The sequence below is a fragment of the Ambystoma mexicanum genome, chromosome 9 (assembly GCF_040938575.1).
Source record: "Ambystoma mexicanum isolate Mex_15411 chromosome 9, UKY_AmexF1_1, whole genome shotgun sequence".
Classification (NCBI taxonomy): Eukaryota; Metazoa; Chordata; class Amphibia; order Caudata; family Ambystomatidae; genus Ambystoma; species Ambystoma mexicanum.
This window is the reverse complement of record NC_090931.1, coordinates 360,808,124-360,830,500: the sequence shown is the minus strand read 5'-3', so window position 1 is coordinate 360,830,500 and position 22,377 is coordinate 360,808,124. Positions and strand designations below refer to the sequence as shown.

General features: G+C 45.8%; 1 protein-coding gene across 2 annotated transcripts in view; it reads left to right on the top strand.

Annotated features, from left to right (window-relative positions):
* The first annotated feature begins 231 nt into the window (after nucleotides 1–231).
* MKS1 (MKS transition zone complex subunit 1) overlaps nucleotides 232–22,377 on the top strand; it is a 927,592-nt gene continuing 905,446 nt past the window's right edge. The window contains exons 1-2 of one of the 2 annotated variants that reach the window (XM_069614786.1): nucleotides 232–428; nucleotides 687–802. In XM_069614786.1, the coding sequence (XP_069470887.1) occupies nucleotides 352–428; nucleotides 687–802 (193 nt within the window). In that variant the 5' untranslated portion in view covers nucleotides 232–351. The remainder of the gene's footprint in view (nucleotides 429–686; nucleotides 803–22,377) is intronic. The other variant, XM_069614787.1, reaches the window with a different exon arrangement.

The window sequence follows — 22,377 nt, the reverse complement described above, 5'->3', positions numbered from 1 at the left end:
CTTGTGTTTTCAAACCGCCCTGGGGACCAAAAAGGTTGAACGGTGCGCACCTCTCCGATTGCGTCCCGCTAGATCGCAGAGACACGTGTGTCGCGTGTACAAGTTTAGTCAATGCCTGTCAATCCACACACGAATCTCGCGCCGTTTTCTGTGGTACGTTAAAGCTACTAGAACGTTCAGGGCTGGTTTTAGTAGAACAGCATAAAATGAATCAACTTGACGCCAAACAACAAGGAAGTAGTTCAATACGTATCCTCCAAGCAGTAAGCGTACAAGTCACGTGATGAAGACGCGTTGCTAAGGCCGCTTCTCGCTAGTTCTTTTAGCGAAGCTAGTTGCTATCCTAAGCTGATGGCTGAGCAATGGAGCCGAGATACTGGGGAAGCTGTTTACAGGTCCCGGGACCCCGTGAAGAACCTACGGATAAGGTATGTTGGGGGAAGGAGTGGCAGTCACAGCATTATTGACTGCGTGGATTGCTGGGGGTCGCGGGATGCCACTGCCAGCCACCAATGGATAGGGAGAAGATAGATGTTATGAGTTAGCTATGCATTGATTGGCAAGAACACACGTGAAACGAGATAGATGTGGGTTACGGAATATATTGTGGGGCTCCATCTAATACGATGTGTTGGCATTCTTGGATGCATCAGCTTTTAGCTTATGTGTTTCCGTTTTACCCATAGGGTTCACCTGCAGCGGGTCACGTCCACGAGTGTCCTTCTGAAGAAGGTGCAGGAGCCTGTGGTGCAGCATGGAAAGGGCCTCCTCGAACTCTCCACCTTCAACACCCATACAGCAAGTAGGTGTGCTGTGGTATTGCTGGCTTGGGACCAGATGTCTTTTGAATTATTTCACATCATAGACCCCTAGAACCGTTCAGGGGGAAACTTGTGCTCCTTCTGAAGCAGGCTTTTATTTTATAGCCAATTCCACAAAGGCACTGTTACAGTAGCTTTGCATGTTTACAAATATCGCCGTCTCCTTCCAATGCCCCACAACCAAGTCTGTGTTGGCAGTGCATCAGCTTCAAAGGAAGTGAGAAGTGCAAAATAGGTAGCTCTGCTAAGCCTACGTTTGATGAGCAATGTGTTTATTTTGTATCCCCAGGAGTTAGTGTCCTCTTTAATGTGAGTAACTCTCTCCCTGTGGTGATTAGTGCCCTTCTCAACTTATTGGCGATGATATCATCGTTGCTGTTGCAGCTCTCTCTGTAGCAAGGGGGTTGTCAATGATCTCTCCTCCTGGTATAGTTCCGACAACGGTTCAAGTTGCGGGATGTTGACCATGAATAAGAATCTTCCTCTGCAACACCGTTTAAACGTTCCTGAGAGTACTTGACAACCAACGGCTGTTCAAAAGATATTTCTATCAAGATATTTGTATTCTTAACAACATATGACTTCTGGAAGGGCCTCCACCGCTCGCGATTAATTATCGCCAGGATTCTACAGGATTTAGTCCAACAAACTAGTGTCCTGGTAGCAGGGCTCTGTTTTGTATGATGCTTGCTCTTTCCCCTTTCCTTACATTTAACATTCAATGCATGCACCCACCCTACTGTTTTTTTTATGTTTTGTTACTTACCCAGCTCTTCTGCCCAAACACGTAACTGATCTGTAATGTTCCAAGGTTGAGAATGATCAAGACCCATCTCTCTTCTCTCCTTTCCACATACGCATTAAGAAGCGTTATTGGTAGGTGATATATATATATATATATATATATATATATATATATTTTTTTTTTAAAGTACCCTTTTCTCTTGCACCTGCCTATCATTGTAACATTTTATATTGCACCTACTTAGGGTGTGCTTTTTGATGTGTGGGTTGGTGATCTTCCTGGGATGTATCTCTTTGTATCGCTGTAGTTTTCATAATTTCAAACCTCATTTCGTCCATAAAAATGTCTGCAGGTCGCTGCAAAACACAGAGCTCTTAAATTTCCCACAGCCATGTGTCAGGAGACCATCTAGTCCTGTTTTTCCCCTTGTATTCTGGGATTTGTATTTTTTTTTCTTTCCCAGTTGAAATTTAGTAAAACTTCAAGTTCCAGAATTCCAAGTAAAAACAGGTGTGTATGACCTTGAGAGCTCTGAAACTAACTTGGGTATCTTGACAACATTACCACTTACTTGGAGTTTTTCATAAAACCAGGGACTTTCGACATAGCAAATCATGTTATTTGATTAGTTGCAGTCATTGATCAATCATGAGTACCAAAACCCCAGAGAAGTGTTGCACCTGCCTGTTGTTGTAGTCTCATAGCCCTCACCGAAAACGTAACAGTTATGAAGATGTCTTTTAAGATCCCTGAACTGCTGAGATTTTATATTGATTATCTGCAGCATGTGCCATGCAAAGGAGCTAAGCTGTTTGGTTTGAACATGGCATTTAAGATAAAAACATATTTTTTTTCTATATTTGGGAAGGCCTTAATTCTTTGTGGCAATCTTCATTAGTCTGAGTCCAACTATTCCGCCTTACCTAATGATGTCTGCATCTTTTACCAGACTGCACATGGTATCCCCTGGACACTGACCCTAAAAACGAATTATCTTGGAGTCCTCTTGGCTCCTCCCCCTTCTGCCAGGTCACCATAAAGACCTAGACATGTCCGTGTAGGGAGAGATAGGATAGAAGGTGACCAGGAAGAGCTGGACTTTGCGTAAAGGAAGATTACCACATGTAATATTTGATTTAACCTCTTGTACCTCTTCCTCATCACCTTACTTAATAATGTAAAAGTATACCTAAGCTGCCACACCTCGGAAAAAAGAGACAAACTTGCAGATTGCTGCAAAAGTATACAAACAATCTATTTTAGAGTGACACCTGATACTTGTCTCGTAAGTATAGTAGCCAAGTGAATCATGGGCGACAATTCGCCCAAGTTTCAGCTATCTATACATTTACTGAATGCTTACTAAACTGGGTGCTGCCTGAGCTGCACTGACCTATGCTATGGAATTGTCCTTGCCCAAATCACCAACGGATGTGTCTGCCGGGTTGGCATTGTTTTTGCCTCTGTCTCATCTAAGGTTGCATGTTGCATGTTGCGGGGGAGGGGGCTGCTGGAGCCATACCTAAAAACAAAATCAAAGTTTTAGATTCTATAAAATCCTATTTCTTTATATTACAAAAGAACAACGTACTGGACTATTACATTCCATCTACATCAGGAGTTGGGAGAGAACATATCATTACGTCTGCAGACTTGGGTCAACAGACTGAACTCGTGAATGATACTGAACTCTTGGCCATAGAGGATGAGGGCGAGGGAACAGAGAATTACCCCCCCTATATTTTCTGAAGCCCTGAAACAGATACAGACTCTGCACCATCAATAACGTTTTATGAGTACTCGGGTGCCAGCGCAACAAAGAAGGCTTTCCTCAGTGATTAAAACTATAGAACATTCAGCACTGCGGTGTCTGATTCCATTTTGTTGGAATTTGATTATGTCCTGAGCTCACTACTGACATTGTTTGAGAATTTACAGCGGGATTCTCAATATCACGCTGTTTTGCTCTACTTAATATGGGTTAAACTGGTAAACTGCAACAAATGTGTGTGGTGAATACTGTTGAAAAGGCCCCTTTTAGTAGGGCTTGAGTTGGTTTCCGAAAAGTTACCACTGGACCTTGATAATACTGTTTTTAAGGATGATTCCCAAACAATAACGTCCCAAGAAGTATATATATAGTGGAGTCAGGGAAGGATGGCGCAGGAGTTGGTTTGATGATAAAGCCCCCTTCTAAATGTGCAGTTAAAATAAAGGGCAAACACTTAACAAAAATCTAAGACTCTCCCTAATTCCATTACAAAGGCCTTCAGGGAAGTCGCCCACTAAGAAGCCTGCGAGAAAACATGTTAGTATTTTGACCCAAGTTGGGGAGGTACAGTTCAAAGAGATACTCCACTCGGCAACAAAAACCATACACATTAAGTCGGTTCTGGTTAATAATGTAAGGGTTTGTTTTATGGACTCAGCGGTGCAACCATCTTCTCCAGTGGAGAAACAAACCCAGTGTGATCTGTTAACTACTTCATTCATAAAATGGGAATCTGACATAGATTGTGGGAGATCTAACCAAAATCCCTTGGTGGGATTACCCTTGGTGGGATTTATGGGAACTGCCTTTGGTAGTTAACCTCTAAATAACATCCTGCGTGAAGGCTCGCAGGGAGTGGGATGCGGTAAAGAAAGGCAGTTCAGTTTACAGGGTTTGGGGTGGCATGATAGACATAATCTAGAATCTTCTGCCCCTCCAGACAGCCAATTGGGGCCTTCCTTGTATCATCCCTCAGGCTCTTCTATTAACATCGGGGAGGGGAGGTAATAAGAAATTATTCCTCTGAAGGGGCGTGGCTTGGTGCCGATGGAGATGACGGCTTAGCACGAAGCTTTGGCCCACCATCACAAATACCATCCTGCAAAACTGTTTTCTGCCTTCCAAGCCTACCCCTTCTTCTCACCTTCAAGTAGCTGCAGTTGCAGGGTACCTGCAGTTCAATTCTGGCATGCTCCGGTGCTTTGGGAAACTTTCTCTTCACCCTGTAAGGCCCAGCAGCGGTGAACAGTCTCCTGCCGTCATCTGTGAGGAGAACCCGGGCCGGGGTGGTGATGCAACTTCCCGGACTTGACCCATCAAGTTCCTCTCAGTGCCACCTCGTGGACAATATGTATTCGAACCAGATTATAAAGTGAAATTAATTCTACTTCATCCCATAACTTCCACAGTTTGTTTTTTTTTATTTCATTTTTTTCTACCCTTATTCTCTTCAATTGTAGTCTTAATTTTTTTTTGTTTCTTATTTTTATTTGTGCCAGTGGGATTCCTCTGGGCTCGATATTCCTACATTTTAGGGCTTAATTAGTTAATATGGCCTCCAGCAAAAACAACCAGAAAGTGGCAAATGGTTCTAAGGATGCACAAATCTCCCCTGTATCTCTTAAAGGCCCTAAAAGGTATTCACCATCAATTTCACAGGACCCTGCCATTGAGGCCATTCTACAGGAAATAAGATCGCTCAAACCATTTATTGAAACCACCAACCAAAAATTGCAGCAGCTTGATGAAAGGTGAGACGCATTTGAAAATAGAATTAGTGCGATGGAAAGTAGAATAGGTCTAAAGGAAGACATTTCACCCAGGATGTCTCAACTTGAAAAAGCTGTGAAAGACCTTCAAAAGTACAACAAAGAATTGGAAAAAAGGAGGAAGCACAACAACCTGCATGTTACGGGCCTTCTGTCACGACCCACCTCTTAAAACCCCCCAGGCAAGCCCATAAACCAGGAGGGGTCCTGACTCGGGCCCCCACCAAGCTGAAGCATACTTTGCCCTGGCCCTCTTGGGGCCAGTCCTGGCGCCTTTGGCGCCAGGCTCATACTTAATGAGGACTGTGCTTGGGAACTACCTTACTTGATGCCAGTCAACATGGAGGCATCCACATAGCTTGGTTCCTTGGAACCAAGCTATGCGGTATAGTGTTTTGGGTGTGGTAGCCGAGGGACTACTTTACCTGGACTACTTTTCCTGAGGCTATTTAAACCATGCCCGATTTAGAGAACACGCTTCGCGTTACTCTGCAGTCCTGCAGCGTGACGCTCATCGTGTCCAGCAGCATCTGCGAACCAGGAAAGAACCGCACCTGAAAGACAAAGGAACATCGTTCTTCGCAGCAGCTTACCTGTGATTCCACCGCTAGCTGCCCTCGGCTCCTACAAACAACATCCAAGGAACAGCGAGCCTCCCGAATCGTCGGACCTGCAAAAGGAGGAAAAACAAGACATTAGACCTTTACAATTGCACCGGCGGCTTACCTCTCGAGTTGCCCATCGGCCAGCACCGCCTTGGAACTTCTTGCTCTGGTGAGCGCCGCAACCTACGGGAACAAAGGACAAACAGGTTAGCAAAGGCAAGGCATTTGAGCGCTGCGCATAGCGCTTACCTACCGCCTCAAGGCACTCTCACCATAATCACCCATCGGTGATCCCGAATTCAACAAACGTCCCACCACGTACTCTCGTGCAGCTGAGGAGAGAGAAAAGACATTATTAGAAAAGGCAAGGCATCTTAGCGCCGCGCACAAGCGCCTACTTACTGCATCAAGGCGCTCGCAAACGCCATCATCGCCTGCCTGCGATTCCAAACTCCGCCCACGGCCCACCGCAAACTTTCGTGCATCTAAGGAGAGAGAGAAAAGACAATAGTGCAAGAAAGGCTTACAGTATACCAGTAATAAGACCTACCTGAAAGACTTTAAGGGGAGCATCAGTGAAGTAACTAGATCGCTCACCCCCACAAGGACAACGCGCCCCTGCCAAGAAGGCAGGACGGAGAGCACGCCAAAACAGATAACAAGGTGAGGAAAGGTCCGGGGAGGGGGCTGCGGGCATACCGGTTTTTGGGAGGCTCTCACCCCAGTTGCCCCGTATTGAACATTGCCCACCTGTTTTCCAGGCAGAACTTCCCCGCTGATAATACCAGGGAGCGGCTGAGAAGGGTACCAGAGTCCCCGCAAGTGAGTGGCATCCCCGTGGATACCAGGTGAGCGTAACACCTTTCCCTGAGGGCTGTGAGGGGAATGATGCAATACTGTTTCTCCAAAATCTAGTACCTGCCCTACTTAACATCCCGACAGAAATATCTCCCAACATCCAACGCGCTCATTGTATCGGCCCATCAAGAAACCCACAATCTGCACACCTCCCATCGCACACTTTGTTCTTTTATCTACTTGAATACACCCAATTGCAGCTCATTCTTAAACACCCTCATCTGACATGGGGGAAAAGGATCTACATTTCTCAAGATGTAGCTAAAAAAAACTGCCCAGCGCAGGAAGGAATTCCTATGCTAATCACTCAATGTCCGTTATAGCCTTTGAAGTTACGTATGATGGTCACACTTCAATATTTGACGAACCTTCTGACCTCAAGACATTCATCCGTTCCCTCAAGATCGACAACATGGATACGTCAATCCCTATCGACCCATCTTTTTCTTGGACTTGACTTACTTTTTAAATGTTTCTAAAGTGTTGCAACCTCTAATCTGCCCCCCCCCCAATAATGGTGGGCCGGACTCCGCTTGATACCCCCTCTTCTTCCAGGTTTTTTTTCTGGCCCTGCTAGCGTCGCCTACCCCTTTCTTCTTTTCTCCCTTTTTAGTCTCCTGGATGTACTTGAACCTGTCTGCTCTCCCTATACATTTTGTCTCAATCTGTCATCTCATTCATAGTTATGCTTTTCTGTTTTATCTCACCTCTCCTGATCAAGTACCCCCTTCCTTCCCTTCCTTCCCTTCCTTCCTTATGTGTCATCCTTCTAAGTTCACCCTCACTATTTTGGATACACCGCTCACTCAGGTATTTATTTACAGTTGCTATTCTTACAACTGTACTGTGTACTGCATTTAATGAAACCTTCATCCTTAGCTATTTTTGTGTTACGGTTCTAACCATGCTGCTCCTGTTCGATGGTTTTAAGATGTGTTTCTTGGAACATTAAGGGATGTAATAATCCAATCAAGTGGTAAAAAATGATCTCTCATTTCAAAAAACTAAATCCATTAGTTGCGTGTATGCAGGAAATGCACATCTCCCTTGGAGAAGCCATGAAACTCAAACCCTTTTGACCAATTATGTTATCGCTAGTCCAGCAGTGGGGAAGGAAAATGGTGTGGCCATACTAATTAATAAGAGGTTATCATATAAGATTCTTGGTAAAGATGTGGATGCCAATCGGAGGTGGCGTGGGTTAAACTATTGGTTGGATCTGATGTCATTACTGCTATGTGCATTTATGGTCCCACCCTGCCTGATCCAGACTTTTGGAATTCTATCAAACAAACCATACTTGGTTCAAATTTCTCCAATCTAATATGTGGTGATATGAACCAAGTTCATGACCCTTTCTTAGATACAAAATCCAAATGCTCCTTCAAGATTTCCATGTCACACCAAGCCTTTAAACTTTGCTTGACTGAAACAGGCCTTTTTGACACTTGGAGACTGGCCCATCCGGCTGACCTAGAGTACACATTTCATTCACATCTCCACAATACCTTTTCACGCCTTGATTACATTTTCACTACTTAATCCCTTACAAACACTGTCACTGACTCCCTTATAATAATATTAGAGATATCTGATCATACCCCAGTCATAACCACCTTTTGATCTCTCTGACATCAGGAAACCATCCTCCAGATCGAAATTGAATAACTGTCTTCTCCAAGACCAACATTTTATTCAGTCTTTTATGGCTTTCCAACAGAACCTTTTTTTGCAGAAAATCTAGATGAAGACACCTCCATCTCCACTAACTGGGACTACTTTAAAGCTGCCCTAAGAGGTCATATAATCGCTTTCTCCAGCATGAAAACGAAGCTATACAAAAAAGACCTTGACTCTCTATACCTTCAGTTCCTACTGCTGAGAAGCAATATCGCTCGTCCTCAAACATAGACCTTCACACCGTCCTAGCCCTTCGCTTTCAAATTGACAAAAACTCACCGAACAAGCTGCTGGCGCAATCTTAAAATATAAATCCAAAATCTACCAAACCTCCAATAAAGCTGGCAAAGCACTTGCCTCCTATCTGAAAGCTAGGAAAGAGAAAACTCTAATCTCCCAAATTAAAAATCCCTCTGGTGCCACTGTTACTAATCGCTCCGAGATTATTAAGGTCTTCATAGAATTCTATGCTGATCTATACACTCCGGAATCCTCGGTCCCAGACAACATTCTCAAATCCTTCTTTGATAATATTAACAGACAATCTTATCCATCAACTGATCTGGGTGGCCTGGAAGGCGACCTCACCACGCAGGAAATCGTACAGGCCAGCAATGGTTTGGGAAAAGGTAAGTCTCCTGGACCTGACTGTCTTTCCACTGAATATTTTTAATCGGTTCTCTAGATCCTAGTCCCTTAGACTCAAAACCCTTTACTCTTCTTTTATTTAAGGGCTCATCGTCTGGAACCTTTTCTGAAGCCCTCCTTATCCTTTTTTCCTAAAACCGATAAAGACCTAGATCTTCCAAAAAAGTATAGACACATATCCCTCATTAATGTAAAAAGTAAAATATTTGCCAGAATTGTCACCAATAGAATTGAATCCTACCTTCCCAATCTCATCAAATCCAACCAGGTAGGATACGCAGGTAAGATACGTCAAAGGCAGAAACATTTTGGCCAATGCCAGACTGCTAATTAATTCCCTGCATATTATTTCTCAGGACAAAAAAGACAAATCGGGTTATGCCGCCATTGGCCTAGATGCCGAAAAGGACTTTGCTGGGGTCAACTGGGACTATATGTTCCAAGCTGTACAATGGAATGGATGTGGTGAGGACTTCATTTCCCTTGTCAAACTTCTGTACTCTGACCCCAAATCCTCGATATGTATAAATGGTCAGTCCTCGTCCTTTTTGTCTTTACAAAGAGGAAATGGGCAGGGCTGCCCTCTTACCCCCCCCCCCCCCCTGACACTCCCCCAGCCACCTATTTTATATGTCCTATCGCTGGAACCCCTTTTAGAACTCATCCGATCTGATAATAATATTCCTGGGATTGCGTCCATGTAACCAAGATTGCTGCGTATGGGGATGATATTCTTATGAAAATTCCCAAACACATTTCCTACTTGCTAGACAGACTTCAAGATTTCTCATCTGTTTTAGGGTATAAGCTCAATCGAGACAAATCAGAACTTTTACCTTTAGATTCGTACTGCCTCAAACATGAATTGGATGTCTTTGGCTTCAAATGGTACAATAACTCATTCAAGTATTTAGGCTTGCAATTTGCTTCCTCGGTTAGCAACACTTTTAAAATAGATTCAGACACCTTGCTCAATAGGCTTAAAGATTTATCCTCCACCTGGTTCCCTCTTTATCTATCCTGGTGGGGTCGCTTGGACACTATTAAGATGATGTTTTCCTCCATTGTGCTATACAAACTACAAATCCTCCCAATTCCTCTTACTGCTACATTTTTCAAATCCATCAACTCCGTATTGCTCAATTGCTTATAGGGAAAAGGCAAAAGCGAAGGAATTGCACTCAACAAACTCCAAGCCCCTTATGAAAGTGGTGGTGTCAGATTTCCAGACTTCAAACTTTATCACTACGCTTTCATTCTTAAACCAACCTGCTGCTGGTATTCCCGCTCTGATTTTAAAGACCCACCCACCTGGTTCATAATTGAAAAGCAGTTAGTTTCCCCTCACAATCTTGCAGAAATGTTTTACCTCACTAATTGCTCTTACAATACGTTCTCCGACCCAATCAAAGCTTCCAAATCTGCCATAAGAGCATTCCTCTTCTCCTCCATCAAAACCCTGTCTCAAGAACTTTCCCCTTATTTGTGGCATAACAAGTCTATTACGATTAATAACAGAGCGCTTTATAGAAAATCTTGGCTCTCCAAGGGCATTGCATTTATTTATCGGATTGTACAAGATCACACCATTACTGCATTCCAAGACCTCAAGAATTCATTCACTCTACATAGCTCAGACTTTACCTTTTCCAACAAGTTGGTCAATGTCTGTCTGGATGGTCTTCTAGCTCACAACAACAAAGTTCTTTCACCAGACACCACAAATGACTTCTCGTTACCACAGTCCCTGACGTTCCTGCTGACAAACTTTACAAACTGATTACGGCTGACTCTCCCACAATCAAATGGCTCATACAATCCCAATGGGCGACTGACTGTGGGTTGGGGGTTTAATGATCATACTTGGTCTCCGCTTTGGTCCAAGATTGGATATGTTTCCACCTCTACCAACATCACTCAAAACCTCTTTTTCTTCACGCACAGAGCCTTCATCACCTCTTTAAAGCTGACTTAAGCTAAAACTCAATCAGCTGGCATCTGTTAGTCATGTGGGAATGCCCCGGGCTCTTACAAGCGTATGTTTTATGAATGCCCGTTTGTGCTCAAGCTATGGCAAGATATCTGGAAATTCCTAACAGCAATTTTTAACATACATGTTCCTCTATCCCTTACAAATGTGTTTCTGGGTAGTATCGCTGTCCATGGTGAGGAATCTCTCTCCTCCCCCATTCTATATGACCTCCTTATTGTTGTTGCCTTCAGACTCATTACCACCAATTGGAAAAACCTTCAAAACATCTCTGCAAAGGGCTGGTGGAATAATATCTGCCATACACATGGAATCGAACACTGCACGGCTTTCTATCTTGATGCTGTCCCCAAACACAACTTGAAATGGCTCCCTTTGTTAATTACTTTGATCATCATAATATGTCTGCACATGGTTCATGAATCCTCTTTTATATCTGTAACGCATGCATTTTCTTACCATTGATTATTTTTACTGCAAGATGCTTAGCTGTATATTTTCCTTGTGTATGGTGTCTCTCTTGTTCGTTCCCCAGTCTGTCCAAAACTCAATTATCCACTTGTGTTTATCACATTATTTTATTATTTTCATGCTAATGTATCCAATTCACCTTTTTTATCCATTCACTACTCTCTGCTTATTAAGATTTTGATATATTGTCTTGCTTTTTTGTATCAATGTATAATGCACAGGTCCCCTTAACTTTTCCAAGTTTACCAATGTTTGGTGATTCACTCTTGTATGTTCAATAAAAATGTATTAAACAGAAAATAAAAGATTCCTCTCAATCTTCTCCTGGTGGCCATTCAAGTAGTCAGAGACGATGGAGTCACCCCTTACTCTGCTCATTCTTCTAATCGGCAACAAGTGAACAAATATTGTTTGAATGGTGTTGATTATAAAAACTGGTCGAGTATAAATTTCAAAGTGGAATGTATATCTCATTATAAAAGATTTGTTCTATTGAACCGTACAGGGATTTTGAAGTTGCTTTCACAGGTCTCAAGTCTACGGGCTATATCCTCAAAAAACATTAAAAGAATTGAATTTCCTTCTAGAGGGAGAACCGATGTAGTACTGATCACGATTGTATTCAAAATAGTCTCTGATCTCATAATGAGTGAAATGGGCTCCCTGCATCATTTAGGTTTTGCTTTCCTCCAAGAGGATCCCTAGAAGGAATATAACATTTCTGATGGAGTGCGTGATCGCTTTGGGTAGATTGGTATGAACCTTAGAGCTCCCTTTAGGGGAGAGACCGATGGATATAATCTTACTCAGACCCATAGACGAGCGGCTCCCTTGAATCTGACTGAGAGGCATGAACAAACTCTGGCTCCTGAAGCTGGTACTAAATGTCAATGTTCGAGGCATTGGTAAAGTTACACTTGAATTAAGGATGTTATCTTGGAACAGCTGTGGCCAAACTCATCTTTATACCAATTTGAATTTGGGGAAACATTTACATGAATATGTGATAATTTTCATTTAGGAACCTTGGATGACAGGCACCAGTTGTGGATGGGTATGTAACTATACTCTCTGCTGCTGAAAAAGGTCCAAAGGGTAGACCAGACCATTAGGAGGCCTTGTAACCTTGATAAAAGAAAGCTCTGGGGTTGTGATTGATCACCAAGTTCTTGTAAATGGGAGTCTCCTTGCAGTTAAAATAACCAGCATGCTAGGTGGGGGGGGGAAAACAAAATGTAAAAAAAAAAAAAAAATTAATTGGGTTTTCAACATAATTAAACGGTGAACATCAAGACCATGCACCGGTCTTCATGAACCAAGTCTCCCTCGCCCGGGGTTGTGAAGAAATAATGCGACGTCTTCAGCATACAGCGACACCACTAGTTTGTGCGGCCCTAGAGCCAGGCCTCTGTGCAGATGGTATAGCCTGAGTTCCGATGCCAAAGGCTCCATAATTAGGGCGAATAACAATGCTGATAGTGAGCAGCCTTGTCTCGTCCCTCTTCGCAGATGTATTTCAGTCGAGCTTTTATTGCCAAGTATTATTCTGGACGTTGGTTGTTTATACAGGAGGGCAATCATTTGTAGCAACCGTTTACCGAGACCCATACGTTCCAGTACAGCAAAGAGGAAGGGCCATTCGACAGAGTTGAATGCTTTTTCGGCATCTAATAGAACCTCTGCTGCATGAGTTTCTGGGTTGAGGGCTCGCATCACTCCAAACATCCGTCTCAGACCGAATGATGTATTTCTGCCTGGGAAGAACCCTGCTTGGTCTGCCAATACCAGTGCAGGCATTAGTGGCATCCGCCTCCTGGTGAGGATTTTCGCAAGGATTTTATTGTCCAGATTGATTAGTGATATTGGTCTGTAGGAGGTGCAATCTTCTTTGGTCTTGCCTGTTTTATGGAGGAGGATACTGTTCGCCATGTAGAGTGTAGGCAGGAGCTGCTCTTTTTCTATGGCTTCCTAATATACTTGTCGCAGGAGTGGGGCTAGGAGGTTGTCAAAGAATTTGTACAATTCGCCTCTCGGGCCATCTGGGACATGGGCTTTGGTATTTGGTAGTTCTTTAATTGTTTCTAGGTTTGCTTCTTTGGTGATGGGTGCATTCAGGGGTTCTCGAAGGTCAGCGTTTGTCCAGTAGAGTACTATTGTGTTTATACTGCGCTAATTCATTGGGGTCCGTGCTGTAGTGGGAATCGTATAGGTTTTGGTAGAATTCGCTAGATGTTTTCACAATGCCTTCATCGTGTATACCAGATTGTCTGATTGATCTAGGACTGATTCGACTGTCGTGGGTCTTCTCTCCGCTGTGACTAGTCTGGCTAGGAGAGCTCCAGGTCTCTGTCCTTCGCCGTATTGACGAATCTTGTGGTGCCTCGCTGGGAACTTGACTTCTCTCTCTGCTGCTGCTCTAAAGGATTCCAGTTCCAGTTTAAGTGCTGCCAGTGTGCTGGGGTTATTTTCAGACAGTATAGTCTGTTCGATCGTTTTTAGGCGACTCTCGCTTGCTAACAGTTCTCTTGGTATCAACTTTAAGACCCGTTTTCCTCAGCCAGGATCACTCCCCTAATGAAGCACTTCAGCACCTCCCAGTGCGTGCCCACCGCCGACACTGTGCCTTGGTTTGTTTCGAGAAAGGTTGTCAGTGCTGTGCTCGGGGCGCTAGTGCCTTCCAAGAGCTGCTGATCCCGGAGCGTTCATCTAAATTGTGTGCTCATGCTTCTTTCTGTGAGTTTCATCATGGTGCGAAGTGTGTCTGTTCGATTGTTTTCAAGGTGGTTCTCCCCCATTTCTCTCTTCTTTGCGGCTTAGGAAATCCTCATAGTGGGCGGCATCCAATATTCTCTAGGAAGGTTTTGGCTTCTTTGGGGGACAGAAAGAACTGTGTTTTTCCCGCATGGAGGATGTGCAGTTTAGCTGGGAACAGCATTGACTATTGTATTTGCGCCTCTCGTAAGTGACGTTTCACCCCTCCGAAGGCTCTGCGCGATGCTTGTACCGCTGGGGAGAAGTCCGTGAAAATTTGGATTTTGTCTCCATTGTATTGGATGGCTCATTTGTCTCTGACTAACCTGAGTATTCGTCACAATCTGAGCAGTGAGCGTACAGAGCGAACGAATATGAAGAGCAAATAAATGTGGTGGACAGATGAATGTGGAGAACACATGAGTGTAGAATGCGGCTGAATGAATATGGAGAACACATGAATGTAGAAAACAGTTGAGTGTAACGCGGGGAAGAACATGGACCCCGGAGGAGCTTAGGGAACGGCTGAGTGTGGCTATCGGCTGAATCTGGCAAGCGACGGTGTGTAGCGAGCGGCTGAGTATGGCAAGCAGCTGAGTATTGTCGGGCGACCGAGTGTGGTAAGCGGCTGAGTATGGCGAGAGAACGGGTATGCGTCGAACGAACGAGAATAAGAGCGAGAGAACGAGTGTACTCAAAACAGATAAGTACATTGTACGGAGAGTGAATGGAGCTGATGAATGCAGAACTGACGAGTGAGTGGCAGATGAGCCTCTGAAGCGAATGAGTGCGTAACAGATGAGCCTGGGGAGCGGGTGAACGCACAAAACAAATGAATAAATGGACCAGAGCGCATGATTATGCTAGATGGAGGAGTATGCTATACGGATGAATTTGCTGAGCCGATGAATAGTGCATAAGAGCAGATGAGAAACAAAACACATCGCACGGACCGGACCCCTCTGAATTGCGTGATGTGCAGACTTTGATGTGGAACGCAAGGAACCGTTGTAAAAGCATACTTCATTTCACACCCCACGCTTACTCTCTCCTTACACCACCACTCAAGTAGAACACAGAGATACTATGACACCATTCGGTATAACTGTTCTCATATCAACATCCGCCGCTCACTCCCCATCACTCTAAGTAAACATTGCTGGTTTCTCACCCCCAGCCAGGCGTTCTCGTCAGGCCTAACGCTGCCTCACACGGAATGGATAACTCCTGCCAGACCGAACACATACCCCTGATTCCTCAACCACCACACCTATCGCTAGGAAGCAGCTACCACAGAAATTCCGCACCAGCTGCACACATACCTGGTGCGCACACGCACCTTTGACTCTCTCTAATCGCTCCACTGACCCGAACCTCGGTTCCCAAGGGCGTTCAACCTACCAGCGCCTTCAGACCATACCAATGGTATATAAGGCGCTATATAAATGCAAAATAACAATAACAATAACAATAACAATCTCTGAAATTTTATAGTTTGGCAATGATGGGACGGGGTTCCGCTCCCGGGATCGGGCGATTAGCTGGAATTCTGTGTGCCCTTTCCAGGATGAACAGCGAGGAGAAAGCAGTCGTTCCAAAGATATCCTTGCACTTCTGTTCCACGAAGTCTTCCATCTTTGCTTAGGCTTGTTGTTCTCTTACCCCCACCAGCCTCATGTTGTTTCGATGGCTGCGCCCTTACAAATCTTTGTTTTTAGCTACGATTTCCTTCACCTGGCATTCTGGTGACATTACCTTGGTTGGCAGGGATGTGGTGTTGTCCTCCAGGTCGGAGACCCTGTGTTCAACGGTGTCCAGCCGTTCACCATGTTTGTCAAGGCAGTGTTGTATTTGGTCTACTTTGGATGTGAGGGTATCGATTTTTAGCGTCAAGATTACCTATACCTGCCTTAAGGTCAAGAAGGATTTCTCATATGTTGAGGGTTGTTGGGGGGGGGGGGGTGTAAGTTGTCTTGTTCCATCCGTGGTATTGGGGTGGGTTCTTGGTTTGAATGTTTAATGTTTTTTGCTGTGGCCCCTATATCAAAAGTCAGCTTGCGTGGTGACTTATCTATCTTGCCCATCCTGGGGGTCTCGTTCCCACTATAGTGTGTTAGGTAGTTAAGTGGCTGTTGTCACCACACCCTGGTGGTAATGTCCGTTTTTGTTTCTAGACACGTTTACCTGTATTGGGTTTCTTGAGTGGTGCTGTGTGGTGGTCCTGCTTGGGTCAGCTTGGCCTCTGGGGGGTGGCTATAGGACCAAAACGGGGCTTCCACAGTGGAGGCGGGGTGTTTTTTTTGGGATGTGTTTGATCTGTGGAGGATTCTGGCTGCTCCGGGGGCGGCACGTGGGCGGTTGAGGTGTGTCCCCTCTCTTCTTGCGGTCTGGTTAGTAGGTGTGCCATATGTAGCTGAGGGATTATGGGCAACTCTTGTCCCCAGGTTTGGCACTTCACTCTGGGCTGTGGTGCGGATACAATGGAGGGTGGGCCCGAGGTTGTTCGCCCCCGAGGTCCGGAGGCTCCTGGCTCACTGTGGTGCACTGCTACAGTATTATGTGGGTAGAGGGGAGGGCAAGGGTGCCGGGCTCTATGACAGCTGGAGCGGGCCGCTTTGCTGCCCGGGCCTCCCCCCGTTCGCATGTGTTGCCAGCCCTGGGCAAAGTCTTGGAGCGGGGCAGAGGAGACCGGGCGCGGCGTCGCTCTTACCTGGTGTTTGATGCGCAGCGCCTCCGGGCCGCGGTGAGTTTTGCCTCTCCGATGCTGCGTGGTGTTGGAGGGCGGACGGCGCCCATCAGTCTCCCCCCCCCCCGACGCTCTCCTCCTGGGGGCCTTCGCTTGTTCGCCTGTTCTGGCGGGTTCCCCACTGCCTTCGGCGCGCCTGTCGTTGTGGGCTCGTAGGTTGCTGTGCGTTTCTTCTGGGTGCTGATCCGTTTGCGGCTCACCCCTCCATTTCGCGGGCCGCGTGAGGTGCAAGCGCCGCACTGGTGGTGTGTGGAGCATCGCCGGGGGCCACAGCCAGGGAGGCCAACAAGTATGGCGCGACTGGTGCCCGACTCTAGCGTTGCTGCAGCGCGGTGCTACTGTTGTAGTTCAGCCCTTCCTCCGCCATGTCGATCAAGGCGAAGGCGGGTGGCGCCGCACACGGAGTCCAGTCGTGTAGGGATTTAGGCTGCAAGCTTCGTTGCTGGAAGGCAGTTTAGAGGCTTATTGGGCTATATTTGCAGGATGTTTTCTGGGGTTCTCACAGAGCTCACTAGTTAGCCGCCATCTTGGATGGGCCTCTAGCGCCCTCTCTGGGGAAAACACAAATTCTTATTTCTGAATATTTACTGGCATAGTGTAGTATGCCATATAAAACATATTTTAGATGAGGTGGTAAAACTTGGTTCTCAAGCTGGATGGAGGGTTTTGTAATCTTGGGAGAAGATCTAAACTCATTTAGTTTTTCTAGTGCAAGCACTTGTACTGAGGTTATACAGACCCCTTTGGGGCAAAAATGGTAAGAGATGGTTTGAAAGCCTGGAATCCCTTGTTCTCTCATGATTGAATGGATCTGTTCAGGTGATGTTCTGTGCCACAATACTTGGGCAAAAAGCCTGAGCCAATCAATACTGGATTATATCTTTGTGGATGAGGGTCTCTTTTGTATGTGTTCACGTTTTGAAGTGCTGCCGTGAGAGTGGAGCGATCATGACGTGATTGTTGCAGAGTTTGATTTGCCCTTATAAAGGCTTTTAGGGTACCCTTTGCAGCAGTTACTGTAAACCAAGGGTTAAATGGAATCATATGGAACCATCATAAGGCCTCTTTGGTTAATAGTATGGCAAATGAGCTACTGGCATCTACTTCCTTCTACTGTAAAATGCATACTTTTAATACAAATCATTTTGACTCCTTTTTATTTTTTTTGGGGGAATCTTCTTGATAAGGTTGAATCTAAAATGTAGACGGGTACTGTGAAATGTCTCCATCAGTTTGACTGTATATTGGTGGGGGAAAGGGGGAGTTGAGTTAAGGGAACAAATTAAGGTAATTAAGAGTAAATGCCATGATGACTTTATTGTTATTGTTATTTTGCATTTATATAGCGCCTTATATACCATTGGTATGGTCTGAAGGTGCTGGTAGGTTGAACGCCCTTGGGAACCGAAGTTCATATCAGTAGAGAGAGTAGAGATAGTCAAAAGGTGCGAGCACCGGGTATGTGTACAGCTCGTGCGGCATCGGTGTGATAGCTGTTTTCTAGTGGTGGGTGTGGTGGTTGAGAGGTCAGGAGTATGTGTTCGTTCTGGCCGGATTTATCCAGATCGGATGTGGCTGCGTTAGGCCTGAGGAGAACGCCTCGCTGGGGGGTGTGTAACCAGCAGTGATTACTTAGAATGATGTGGAGTAAGCGGCGAATGTTGATATGAGAACAGTTATACCGAATGGTGTCATAGTATCTCTGTGTTCTAGTTGAGTGGTGATGTAAGGAGAGAGTAAGCGTGTTTGTGAGATATGATGGGTTACATGCCCTTTCGGAGACTTCTAATTCATAGAGAGGCTATTGGGCATGCTTCTAAAATTCACAGAGAGTACATTTCTGAAATCAACTCTCACCGAGAGGCTAATGGGCACATTTCTGAGTTCAGCTTTTCACAGAGAGGCTATGGGGCACACTTTTAATCTCGGCTTTCACAGAGAGGCTTTTGGGCGCACTTCTAAGTGCAAATTTCCACAGAGAAGCTATTGGGGACACTTCTAAATGCAGCTTTCCAATTGTTCTTCTGAATTCAACTTTCCACAGAGATGCTATTGGGCATACATTTAATTCAGTTTCACAGGGAGGCTATTGGGTGGACATCAGAATCCAAATTTCACAGGAAGGCCGTTGGCCACACTTCTAAATTCAACTTTCCACAGGGAGTCTATTGTGCATACATACTTAATGGCCCAGCAGGAGGTCAAAATGGTAAAACAATCCTATCGTAGTTGGTGCAGATTGTACAAAGGACAACTTTTGCAAAAGGAGCCCGAATGCATGATGGGTTCTTAATTCCAATCTAATACCACTACATTCTGGCGTCTCATTAATCACCTGGGAAGAAACCAGGCTGACCTACAGTTAAATCTATAGGGGGAACATCAGTGGATGTCCTATTATGAGGCTAAATTTGGGTGGAATTCTTTGATGCAGGTTCCCTCGCTCAAATTTCCAGATGGTATAGGGGATAGCTGGAATTTGTCAATTGAATTTGAGGAAGTGCGAAGTATTATAAAAATCATTAGTACCCGGCGAGGGCGCAACCGGAATGAAAGCCATTCTGATTGGCCCTCGCCGAGTCATTACCAGGCTGGGAATCCCTCTGTCGGGATTCCACGGCCTTTGTCCCTGGCGGGCGGGGGGTGGCAGCCCCTCAGCCAATGAGGATGCTCGAAGCGGGGCCATCCCCGCTCCGAGCCTCCCCACGGCTGAGACGCTACCTTCGGCCCCCGCAGGGGATAGAGGTGGGGCTTCTTTTTTTTTTTTTTTTTTCCCTCCACCCTCCCTCCCCACCCCACTTACATTCTATGCCTTGGTCTGAGCGGGGCCATCCCCGCTCCGAGCCTCCACACAGCTGGAGGCTTCCCTCGTCCCTCTCCGGGGACGCAGGTATTTTTTTATTATTATATATATATATATATATATATATATATATATATATATATATATATATTTTTTTTTTTTTTTTTCTTCCCACTATCGCCCTCCCAACCCCACTTACTTCGTTTTGCTCCTCTTCTGGGAGCGGACGTGCTGGGAACACTTGTAGAAGGCGTGCCTTCTTCGGAAGCTGGCCGGGAGCGTCATCGCTCCGACACTCGCGCGCCCTCGAGCCCGGGTGATCGTAAAAGGAAGGATAGGGAACCTTCCAGGACACCGAGCGAAAAACGCTCGAGTCGAGTCGACCGCTCAAGGTCACCGATGCCGTCCGAGACCTGTCGCACCTCAAAGGGAAAATCGAAGACTGCCTCGAAGCAGACCCTGTCGACGGCGAAACCCCCGTTGCCAACGGCTCCAACCAAGCCAGGGCAGCCAGAAAAAGAGAAGGAGAAAGTTACAAAACATGTAATTTCTTCAGAGCCTGGTACTACACCTCTTTCTCCTCCTTTTCCAGAGAAGGTTTTCAAGCCTCTTCCCTAGGAAGGAGTTTTTCAAATCCTTGACATCAATTTTTGAGGAACAGGAGCGATCCGAGGAGGAAAATGTACCTTTTTGGATTGGAATATGGCACCCCAAATGTCCCAGAATGCTTGATCTCCGAGCAAAGCATAATGAGGGATTTGGTGGAGTCTTTACATAATGCAAGTGGCATTGACACTTCTCCTGAGAATGACTTTGGTAGACCAGATCCAGGAGAGCATGCCAGTCCATCTTACCGTCAGTTAATGACCAAGGTGGTAGATTACTTGGGATGGGCTAGACCACAAGCCCAATTCGTCCAAGACCATTTAACAGACATATTGTACCATGGTCCCACTGAAGACCCAGTACTACCTTTTCATGTAGCCTTACATAACAGGGTGGCCAAGAATTGGGAAACTCCAGATTCTATTCCTCCGGTAAATAAGTCCCTCGCATCAAAATGCCGCCCAGCCAGTAGCGACCCTGGCTATCTGTCAAAACATCCAACTCCCGAGAGTCTGGTCATACACGCAGCCACAGCTTCCAACAAACTTGCGTACCCGTCTATCCCTCCAGACGGGGACTATAAGCGTGTCGATGGTTGGGCACGGAAGGTATTTTCAGCCGGGAGCATGGCATTAAAATCTGCCAACTCCACATGTGCCTTGGCGAAATTTTCGTACACTCTGTGGGAGTGCATCGCAGTGGCGGGGGAGCACATACCAGAAGGGGAAGAAAGGGAACGTTTCCTAGCCATCGTTAGAGATGAAAAGGAGGCCATGCAGGAATCCCTTCAATCTGGATTGGACACTGCGGATAGTGTAAGCAGGTCCATGGTCACTAGCACGGTAATGCTCAGGTTTGCGTGGTTACAGAAGTCGGGTTTTGCACTGGACGTACAGAACCGTCTTCTGAACATGACTTTTGACGGGTCTCACCTTTTTGGCAACAAGGCTGACGAGATCCTTGAGAGGTTGCAGACCTCAAAAGCAGCAGCCAAATCTTTAGGAGCTGCTATTTGGCAACCTCAGCCTTTTCGTGCGCAAGGGCAATCATGGAGGGGGACGATCCTATCGTTATTACACCTCATATGGAAAGACGAGAGGAATGGCCAGTCAAAGGGGCCAAAGAAAGGCCACTCGTGGTGGACGAGGAAAACGTGCTAAGCCAGCTCCAGCTGCAGCCTCTTTGCCATCAGCGACTGCAACATCCGCCACAAAACCACTTTGAGGACTTGCACCACAAAACACCTGTAGGAGGCAGGCTGTCGCAGCATCTGCAAGAATGGCGAGCCATTACTTCAGATGTTTGGGCTCTAGAAATAATAGCCCAAGGCTACTGCCTTCCTTTTATAAAGCAACCTCAAAGCAATCCACCAGGGAGACACCTGTTGAAGTTTTCAAATCCGCTCCTACAGCAGGAAGTTCTAACCCTGCTGGAGAAAGGTGCTATAGAACCAGTAACTGCAACGGAGAGGAACAAGGGATGGTACTCCTTGTATTTATTGATCCCCAAAAAGGACGGAGGACTGAGACCCATCTTGGACTTAAGAAACTTGAACAAGTTCCTCAGGAAAGACAAATTCAAGATGGTTACCCTTTCTCAGATCCTTCAGGCCCTTAAACTCCAGGACTGGTTGGTGTCATTGGACCTCCAGGATGCTTATTTTCATGTGCCGATTCATCTCAAACACAGAAAATACCTGAGGTTCGTAGTTGGCGACTCACACTATCAGTTGCGAGTCCTGCCATTCGGGTTGACCTCCGCCCGAGGGTCTTCACCAATTTAATGGTAGTGGTGGCAGCACACCTCAGGAGAGGGGGGGGATTCATGTCTACCCCTACCTGGACGATTGGTTGATCAGAGTGCGCTCTGCCGAGCAACACTGGATCATTTGAAAGTCACCTGCCACTTCCTCCACAAACTGGGCTTCTCCCTCAATTTCAAGAAGTCTCAAATGACACCTTCCCATCAGCTTCAGTACATAGGAGCTGTACTAGACACATCCTTGGGAAAGAGCTCGCCTCCCAAGACGAGGGCTCAGACATTCTTCAGATGGTTTCAAAATTCCAAAATGCCCAAAATCTCCAGGCTTACGACTTTTTAAGGTTGCTCGACC